At 52.9% G+C, this 9,528-nt stretch overlaps 1 protein-coding gene across 3 annotated transcripts; it reads left to right on the plus strand.

Annotated features, from left to right (window-relative positions):
• The first annotated feature begins 454 nt into the window (after window positions 1-454).
• Window positions 455-8,693, plus strand: GJB6 (gap junction protein beta 6). Of its 3 annotated transcripts, XM_086329818.1 has the most exons (3): window positions 1,095-1,233; window positions 2,042-2,086; window positions 7,322-8,693. In XM_086329818.1, exon 3 carries the CDS (start codon window positions 7,336-7,338, stop codon window positions 8,119-8,121), a length of 786 nt encoding a protein of 261 aa, XP_086185944.1. In that variant the 5' UTR covers window positions 1,095-1,233; window positions 2,042-2,086; window positions 7,322-7,335; the 3' UTR covers window positions 8,122-8,693. The 3 variants fall into 3 exon arrangements, with proteins under 3 accessions (XP_086185947.1, XP_086185945.1, XP_086185944.1); XM_086329821.1 differs by lacking the exons at window positions 1,095-1,233; window positions 2,042-2,086 and adding an exon at window positions 455-661; XM_086329819.1 differs by lacking the exon at window positions 2,042-2,086 and having other exon boundaries at window positions 1,088-1,233.
• Window positions 8,694-9,528: the final 835 nt, after the last annotated feature.

Consider the following 9,528-nt stretch of genomic DNA (forward strand, 5'->3'; position numbering starts at 1 on the left):
CTCGCTGCGGGCCCACCAGCCCGGGAGGTCCCTGGGGGACCCCAGTCAGGCCCCCAGGTTCTCAGTCAAGAAGCCGCCCTGCCCCAGGGCGGGCTCTGGCCCCCCAGTCCCCGGTGTTGCGGGGAGACCTGAGCCGCTTCACTAGTCCGGGACCAGACTGAGCCAGGCCGCGCGCCCCGCGACCCCAAATGGAGGAAGAAGAGGAGGCCTGCCCCGCACCCCGAGCCCCGCACCCCCGTGCGCCCCACACCCCGTGAGCCCCGCACCTCCATGCGCCCTCGTGAGCCCCGCACCCCCGTGCATCCCCGTGAGCCCCGCGCCCCCCACCCCCGTGTGCCCCGGGGCGGGCGCTCTCTGATCCCCGCGCGCTGGCCTCTCGCCTCCCGCCAGAGAAGCGTCAGGACAGAGGCGGGGTGGGGCGCGGTTAAAAGGCGCTGCAGGTGGGAGCCGGGCCATCCCCAAGAGGAGCGGGCGGAGGGCCCTGCAGACGCCCCATACCGCCGAGCCCGCGGCGCCCGGCCCTTCCTGCCAGTCCGGCTGCGACCGAGGCGGGGGCGCCGCCCTGGGACCCCGCGCCCAGAGCGCGCGCAGTAGGCGAGCGGCGGGAGGGGGGCGCGCCATCCATCTCGGCCGCAGAAATTGCATCCAGAAGCCGGAGCAGGTAGGTCGGCGCCCGCGGTCCCCTGGCCCTCAGCAACCCCCCTCCGCGCCCCTGTCGGCGACCCTGTTCCGGCGTACAGTCGGCCAGATCCTCCTGCGCCCCGCATCCTCCCGCCCGCCGCCGGCTTGCTCTCAGGAACGAGGATGGACTGGTTTGACTTTTCCCGGGTCCCCCCGGACTTGCACAGCAGGTTTTATAGAAGCCTCACGCCGAGTGTGTTCAAGGGCCCCTTTCCCCCACTTCCTCTGCTGCGGTTTGGTGTGTCTTGGCTTTCACGGGTCACTGGCAAGGTCGGGCTCGCGTTTGGGGGCGCGGGACTAACCAACAAGCCCAGGGAGAACTGGCGGGAGTGGCCCGTGATGTCAGCCGGAGCGCCTGTGGGCCACACGTGACAAGAAAACAGTCACTGGACAACAGTAATTAAGTGTCACTGGTGACACATCTCAGTTAAAAGGCAGAGGCACCAAAGACCTCTTCCCTCTGGTGGGGGAGACGGGCCGGGTATCACCTGGCACAGGTGTGTGGTTGTGACCGGTTTGGCCGCCCTTCCTGGAGAGTGGACAGAGTGTGAGGTGAGTGCGGACGGAGTGTAAGATGAGTGTGAGCTGGACACATCTGTGGACCCCGAGGGGCTGGGGGCCTGCAACCACACAGGCAGGGGCCAGCGACCCTGGCATCGCCTCCCCAGGTGGCATTTCACTGTGAGTTGAGTGCCTGGTTGAATTCATCCAGGCGCCCTTGCTCTCTTTCTCAGGCAGACTTGATGCTACAGAAGCCTTTTCTTGCCCCAGCTCTGGCCAGTGTTCTAGAAGAGACTCCTGCCCCAGCCAGGCTCCTTAGAATTGCAGGACTCACAGAGCCTTGTGTGCTGCTCGTCCCGAGACTCTGGGGTGACATGGGAACCCTGCCAGGCAGGGGAGATGGGTTATGAAGAGAGGAGCCTGCAACATAACTGGGGGGGTCCCACTTGCCGTCACCCCGTTGACCCAACCCGGAAGATGCCAGTCGGTTCAGCTGCTCCACTGTATGAAAACAAAGTCTGATACCGGAAACGGGCACTTCATTCTCCTTTTCTGACTTTTCTGAATTATGAGAGCTTTAAGAAGGAAAAGAACCAGCAGAGGTTCTGACTGAACAATTTCAATAGGGTGTGAGGAGACTCACCACACTCCCCAGCTAGTTCTGAATGTCCCAGGAGCTGTGAGTGGTTTGTATACTTTTGTTAAAATGTTAGAATGAAATTGTGGGAAAATAATTTCCAGCCCAGGGTTCCAAGTCTGCAAAGGTGACTCCATTGTCATGTTAAGATTTCTGTTTGACACACTTGATCCGTGAGAATGAAACTGGGTCCCTGAGGGCTTTTTCTGTTTTTATTCCCAGGATCATTTAACTCCAGCTGGACCTAAATGTTTGGAAGGCACACAGGTTTGCTTGAATGAACAGAAACGGCTAAATGGGAAAAAAAAATTTTTTTTTAACTCTTTGAATTCTTAAATGGATTAAGAAGTACATATAATTCTATGAAGTATCCACTTTTATATTTAGACTCCATAGACTGGATTTTTTTTTTTTCATTTTTACTGAGTTAATTTTGAAGAAGTATATGAGTCCTAAATCCATTTTATTTTTACTGGTCATTACTTTGAATGGACAGTTGATGAATTTTTGAGTACTAAAATTTAAAAATCAGCTATCACATTGTCCCTTGGATGACTTGAGATTTCTAGAGACAAAAGGAAAAGACTCTTTTTGATTAAGGAGAGAGTTTAAGGTTGTTTTTTTTTTCAGGCTGCTGACCTGGGGCTGAGGGAGTATATTTGATTCCTCAAATTCCATCTTCTTTTTCTTAAAGAAGGGAATGGGCTTGAGGTTCAGCATTGGGCATTCTTATCATTATTGTTTTTTTGTTATTATTATTTTGATAAGCAAAAGAATCCACACTAAAAATTTTATTTTTATTTTATTGTGTATTTGAAGTATGCAGCATCAGGAAACTGGCAGGGGCTAGACAACCCCCATAACAGTTCTGGGGATGAAGGAAAACTGGCACACCAGGGTCGTGCAGTGGACACCCAGGGAGGAGCCGAAGGGCTGTGCACAGCTACTCTTTCTCCCTCCTTGGGTCACATCCTCATTGCCCTCCAAAGGTGCACTGGGTTCCTGTTCCTGGGGGATGCTGAGTGCCGCTGGAGGCGGGGTGATGGGTGATTGGTAATTGATGGTGCAGGAAAACAATGGCCTGGAAGAGGGACCCTCACCTGGAGTCCTCTCTGGCCGAAGAGCCGTGAGTCCTTGACCGGAGCCCAGGGTGCTGGTTTTGCATTGGCCTGATTGCCTCTTATCAGCACAGGCTTTTCCATCATCCAGAGCTGATGCAGACGCAGTGAGGAGTGTCCTGTCCTCAGGTCCATCAGAGACTCGGGGAGGAGTCATTGGAGGGAGTCCTGCCCTGGGAAATCTTCGCCTGGAGGCGGGTGCTGAAGGATGCGGTCGTTCCTGGGCCTTTAGTTTAGCTTCTGTCACCAGTGACACTGAAACAGCTTTGTCAGCCAAACTAGTTGTGAATAAATAAGTTTTAAAACAAAAAACTATTGCTGAGGCGGAATGTTAATGGACCTAAACTATTTGAATTGTAAGAGGGAAGCACAGTCTCTCTTCCTAGCACTGTCTCTTCATAAGTCAGGTCCCTGGTTCCCTATTTTCAGAGCAAAGCACTTGGGCTGCAGCCATGTGTCCAGTGAATACAGACACCACACAGCCCAGTGGTCTTTGCCTCCAGGAGGTTGAGCGTCACCATCTTCCTACAGCTGGAGACTGGGGCCAAGCAAACCTACTCTTTCCTTAAAGGAGAGTCAGGAAGGCGCCAGTTGAAAGAAACCAATCTGGGCCACAAGGAAAGAGTTAATATTATACTTTTTATTGAAAAAGCTCCTCCCATTGGCTGCAGCCTGCTTGAAGCCTGAAAGGAAAGAGGCACTTTGTTTAATACTAATTGTGGTGGTTCCGAAGGAGGCAGTTATTATGGAAAGTAATTTTGCCTGCAGGTCTCCTGCAACCAAAATGTTTCCAACAGGCTCAGCCCTGGCTCTCCTTCAGGGGATGGGGGACTGCCCTCGGTCCTGGCGTGGAAGAGGCCTGGGGGCAGCAGCTACTGCCCAGCTGCTGGGTCCACACCCCCAGCTAGTCCCCTAGTGCTCCTAGTACAGAAGCCTCCAGGATGACAGACACCAGGAAGGGTGCGGACAGCCTAGGAAGATACTCTTTCTTTATTTAAAGGCAAATTGCTGATTTTAGTCAAAGTCCCCAGAGAAGTTGAAAGAAATAAAGCTGCCGCCAGGATAATTGTCCCTGTTTTTTAAGGAGATGCTCCAGGGGCAGGAGTGAAGGAATCTGCTCTAGAAAGTGGGGTCCTTACTTGGGGGGTGACCTCCTGACCTCTCCCTTGACGTCAGCCTCTCTGAATCCCTCCTAACCAGTGTGGCCTCTGGCTCTTGGGTTGGGGGGTGGGTGGGGGCTGTGCCTTTCTCAGGCAGCTGTGAAGAGAGAACTCAGGGAGGAAAGAGCCTTCTTACAGGTGGGAGAGTTTAAATTCTCTACGCTTCGAAGAGTTTGAGAAACTGTGACCTTTATTTGATCAATCAAAAGCTTGCTGGTTGGGCATTGAGTCCACCCCACTTTTGTGGGAGAGGTCTTCTGGTTAACCGGAGAACATCTCCACCTTGTGAACAGACAGAAGGGACTTCCGGGTGAGCGGCCACTGTGAAGTATGTCCAGACATCAGACGACCACGTTTCTTCCTCCCACTGGGCGTATCCCAGTGCTTCCAGAGGGCGAGGATGATGGCTGGGAGGATTTATTCTGACAACTTTCACCAGGAGCTGAGTCAATCCTACAGTCCACATCGTCTCCAACAAGGCTTTTAGATCAAAGACTCATTACCGTGGACTTGGAAATTCATCAGCCCATGGGGTCAGTGGTCTGAGCCTGGGACTAGTGTTCCCCACCAAGGTCCCCATGTCCCCACCCTCTGGGCACTCATACCGACTCCAATCAAAACTTTAAGGACCAGAAACCGCAACTTTAAAGAGTGTGCTTTTAAAGAGGTGTGCTTGTTTTTCCTCAGCTCTTTTTTTCAAAAAAGCAAAAACCTGGCTTTCTGACTGCAGATCTGCCTTTGGGTCCTGTCCTGGATCCACATAGGAGTCAAGCCTCTGGCTGCGAGCACCCGCGGGGCTCCTTCCAGCTCTGCCCCACCTCCAGGTCGATGCCCCTCTGCGTACAGGTCTTTCCGGGAACATGAGTGAAGAGCTGCCTGGGGAAACTGGGCTCCACTGTCCTCACCAGCCTGAGCTCTCGAACCTTCCCGACACCTTGTCATGCGGGTGTCCCTCATGAGGGACACGAGAACACTGGCTGCAGCAGTTGGCGCACCCTGGACACACAGCCAGCTTCTCACAGTGTGAGAGCCCCCCTTGGCCGGGACCCTGCTGGGCCTGGGGATTCAAGGGTGATGGCTGATGTCTGCATCCAGCAGATGCTCAATGAGTGCTGACCAGCGCTTAGGGTCTGTCGTTTGGTTGGCCCTGGTGACGGAAGGGAGGGAGGGAGGGCTTTCCCTGTACTTGGCTCTGACTGTTCTGGACAAAGAAAAAGACAGAAGAGGATGCTTCCAGCACTCTGTGCTCCATCCCCCTGCCCAGTGAGCGCCCATCTCACCCCCACCAGACAGTAGAGGAGGGTCCCACACAGGGTGACGTGGATGGAGGCACGGCCTCCTGAGACCTTGAGTCTTCCCAAGAACATGTGCTCTAAAAGTCAAACCAAGGGCAAAAGACTAATTTCTCAGACCGCCAACCAAAATGGGGGCATCCTTTCACAGTATAGGATGTGAGAGAACTGGCTTCTGAACACACCTGGGTATACCTGGGCTCAACTGGATACACTTGGACTCACCTGGGCTCACCTGAGTGCAACTGGGCACCACCTCCACCTCCCCAGTTGCCTCCTAGTATTAGCCAGTATGATGCCAAGGAAGCAGGTGGTGGACAGAGTGGGGGACCCTAAAGAGACTGTGGGGAGTCAGCCTGAAAGGGAGGGGCCTGACCCACATTCAAGTGCAAGAAAGTCTCCTGGGGTGGTGGACAAAAGGCTTTTGGGGGCATCTCCCTGTAAATGGGCATGAGAACCTGGTGAGCATGTTTTTTCTGAGGAGATGGTCTTTCCCTTTTAGAAGATTCTCAAAGGGTCCATTCTCCTCTGTTCTGAGTAGATGCTGACCAGCTCTCAGGTCTGCTTTTGGCGGTGCGGAGGCATCCACCATGTGAACTGTGCAGGTTCACAGTGGAGGCTCTACCTCAGGATGCTGGATCAGGGCGTTGTCGGGGGGAACCCCACTGCAGGAGGGGCTGGCCCTCCACTTGTGGCTCTCGGTGTGAACTTGGAGCCCATCAGCATGGACCGGCACTTCCAGTGACGGGAGAGCAAAGTCAGCCTGTTTGTAGAGGCCTGTGGTTCTCTTCTGGAAGAGGCTCTTGGAGTAGCTATGGTACTAGGTTTCCTGAGAGCACGTGATTATGACAAATAATGTTGTTCGAGTCCCTTCTTAGTTTGCTGGGTAAAATGAATGATTTTTTTCCCCTCGGATAAGCCATTTAATGCATAAAATCTACTGAGAAACCTCTGTGATCCCTTGACCAGAGTGAAACAAGAATTAAAAGGGAGCTTATAAACGAATGTGTTTGCCTGTGTTCCTGGGTCAGTGTCAGGCAGCAACCTAACTTATAATTCGACTTCAGCTGAATCAAGATGAAGTCAGAAGGAGAAAAACAAAAATATCCTGTGTTAATGCACGTATGTGGAATCTAGAAAAATGGTACAGATGAACCTATTTCCAGGGCGGCAATAGAGACACAGACGTAGAGAACGGATTTGTGGACACAGAGTAGGAAGAGAGGGAGGGACGAACTTGGAGATTAGAATTGACGTCTATACACTGCTGCTGCTGCTGCTAGGTCGCTTGAGTCGTGTCCGACTCTGTGAGACGGCAGCCCACCAGGCTTCCCTGTCCCTGGGATTCTCCAGGCAAGAACACTGGAGTGGGTTGCCATTTCCTTCTCCAATGCATGAAAGTGAAAAGTCAAAGTGAAGTCGCTCAGTTGTGTCCGACTCTAGCGACCCCATGGACTGCAGCCTACCAGGCTCCTCTGTCCATGGGATTTTCCAGGCAAAAGTACTGGAGTGGGGTGCCATCGCCTTCTCCAGATGTCTATACACTACCATGTGTAAAATAGATATTAATAGCTAGCAGGCAGCTATTGTATAACACGGAGCGCTCAGCTCTGCTCTGTGATGACTAGACAGGTAGAATGGAGGGTGGGAGAGAAGGGATTTATGTATACATATAGCTGATTCACTTTGTTGTACAGCAGAAACTAACACAGCATTGTAAAGCAATTATATTCCTTTTTTTTTTAAAAAGATGATCCTAAACCCTTATGAGAACTTGAGAGTGTTCTCAGGGTGGGTATTCCCCGCCACCAGAGACCTGCCTACTTGCAGGCAAGAGGGTGATGTCAAGAGAAAGGCTCCCGTCTGTGACATTAGAGCTGTTTTACACGGAGGGACCACCCCACTCACAACGCTTTGTTCTCACCTGAGCAGGGTGAAGCGGCAGCATGGACTGGGGCACTCTGCACACGTTCGTCGGGGGCGTGAACAAGCACTCCACCAGCATCGGGAAGGTGTGGGTCACCGTCCTCTTTGTCTTCCGCGTCATGATCCTGGTGGTGGCCGCCCAGGAGGTCTGGGGGGACGAGCAGGAGGACTTCGTGTGCAACACCCTGCAGCCCGGGTGCAGGAACGTGTGCTACGACCACTTCTTCCCCGTCTCGCACATCCGGCTCTGGGCGCTGCAGCTCATCTTCGTGTCCACGCCTGCCCTGCTGGTGGCCATGCACGTGGCCTACTACAGGCACGAGGCTGCCCGGCGATTCAGGCGGGGCGAGACGAGGAGTGAGTTCAAGGACCTGGAGGACATCAAGCGGCAGAAGATCCGGATCGAGGGCTCGCTGTGGTGGACCTACACGGGCAGCATCTTCTTCCGCATCGTCTTCGAGGCTGCTTTCATGTATGTCTTCTACTTCCTGTACAATGGGTACCACCTGCCCTGGGTGCTGAAGTGCGGCATTCAACCCTGCCCCAACCTGGTGGATTGCTTCATCTCCCGGCCCACCGAGAAGACGGTCTTCACCATCTTCATGATCTCCGCGTCCGTCATCTGCATGCTGCTCAACGTGGCCGAGCTGTGCTACCTGCTGCTCAAAGTGTGTTTCAGGAGGTCCAAGCGAGCGCAGACGCAGAAAGCACCCCCCAACCACGCCCTCAAGGAGAGTAAACAGAACGAGATGAACGAGCTGATTTCCGAGGGCGGGCAGAACGCCATCACCGGGTTTCCCAGTTAAACAGTGGAAGGCACCGCATAACTGGCTTTCCTAATTCATAGACACCTGAGTTAACTTCCTGTAGAATAACCGGGACGGGACCATGTGGTCCGTTCTTGACAACCAGGCCATGGTGTGACTTTACATGTGGGTTTCAATGGACAGTCTGACATGGGGGTATTTCCTGAAAACTTAAGGACATAACTGATGTCGATAAAGGACATTCATCTAGAAATCGATACTTTTATTAGGAGAAGATATTTTTATAGGATTGAATGTTTTAGTTCTGAATTTATATAAAGTATTTTTATAATGACTGGTCTTCTTTACCTGGAAAAACACAGTTAGTTTTCGAATCATCCCATAAGTGTCTAATATTTGAACTTACTCTGTCCTGTTGTAGATATCTGCATTGTCGTGAGCTGTCGTGGCTGTTAGGGTGGAAAGTGTTTGCTGTACAATGTATTTTCACTGCTTTCTGGGCATGGCCAGAGCTATATGGAAGGGGGAAGCTTTTCAAATGGGTGATTTGCAATCCTTATGAACAGCTGATGCAAGAATACACTCTCAATAAAGATGAGTCTGTTGCTGAAGCCACCTGGCTCAGGGTTTCTGTTCCATCTGGGGCGTCACATCCCTGGCGACCTGATCAGTGGGTTGGAGCAGTTGCCGGGGAGGCTGCGGGCTTGAGGCCGGAGTGGCTGGAGTCCATGGACTCCTGCTCTCTCTTCACGTCCCTTGAGGAGGGGAGGGTTAGGGTCAGTTGCTCCAGGACAAGGAAAGTGTCCTCAGGGTCAGCCCAGCCTTGACGGAGGCGGATGGGGAGGTTACACCCTTCTGTTGGGGGAGGGGCCCCTTCGGTCCATGGTGACCAGCAAGCACCCAGCTCTATGCCCACAGGTGGTATTGGGGTTCATGGGTGGACACAGATGCTCTTAGTGAGGGCATTGGGGCACCACCCAGGATCGGTCACTCCGCAGATGTTGCACACTAGGGCCACCCCTGTGAAAGCATGCAGTTGGCACACGGGCTAAGTGTAGAGACACCTAGAAAGCAAGGGATGGTCTCCAGGGTTCCAGACCCTGGAGTAGACCCCAGAAAAACAAAACGGTAAGTCTCATTTCCTTCAGAGTCTGAATTTCAGACATACTCTCTCATCCATAAATATTTAAGTAGTGATCCACAAAAATCAAGATCTAACCTATAAAAACAAAGCCACAAGGACTTCCCTGGCAGTCCAGTGGTTAGCACTCTGCGCTTCCGCTGCAGGGGACTTGGGTTAGATCCTGGATTGGGGAGCTAAGATCCCACAGGCCACATGGCACAGCCAATAAAAGCAAAACTACAATCTCCACGTGCAAAATCCAGCCGGCATCCGTAATCCCGGTGACGATTTTTCTGGATAAACGGCTGTTTGCACAGGTCTCC

Source organism: Bos grunniens, chromosome 12 (assembly GCF_055505025.1).
Source record: "Bos grunniens cultivar Pamir isolate PY7600 chromosome 12, Bosgru_T2T1.0, whole genome shotgun sequence".
NCBI classification, from domain to species: domain Eukaryota; kingdom Metazoa; phylum Chordata; class Mammalia; order Artiodactyla; family Bovidae; genus Bos; species Bos grunniens.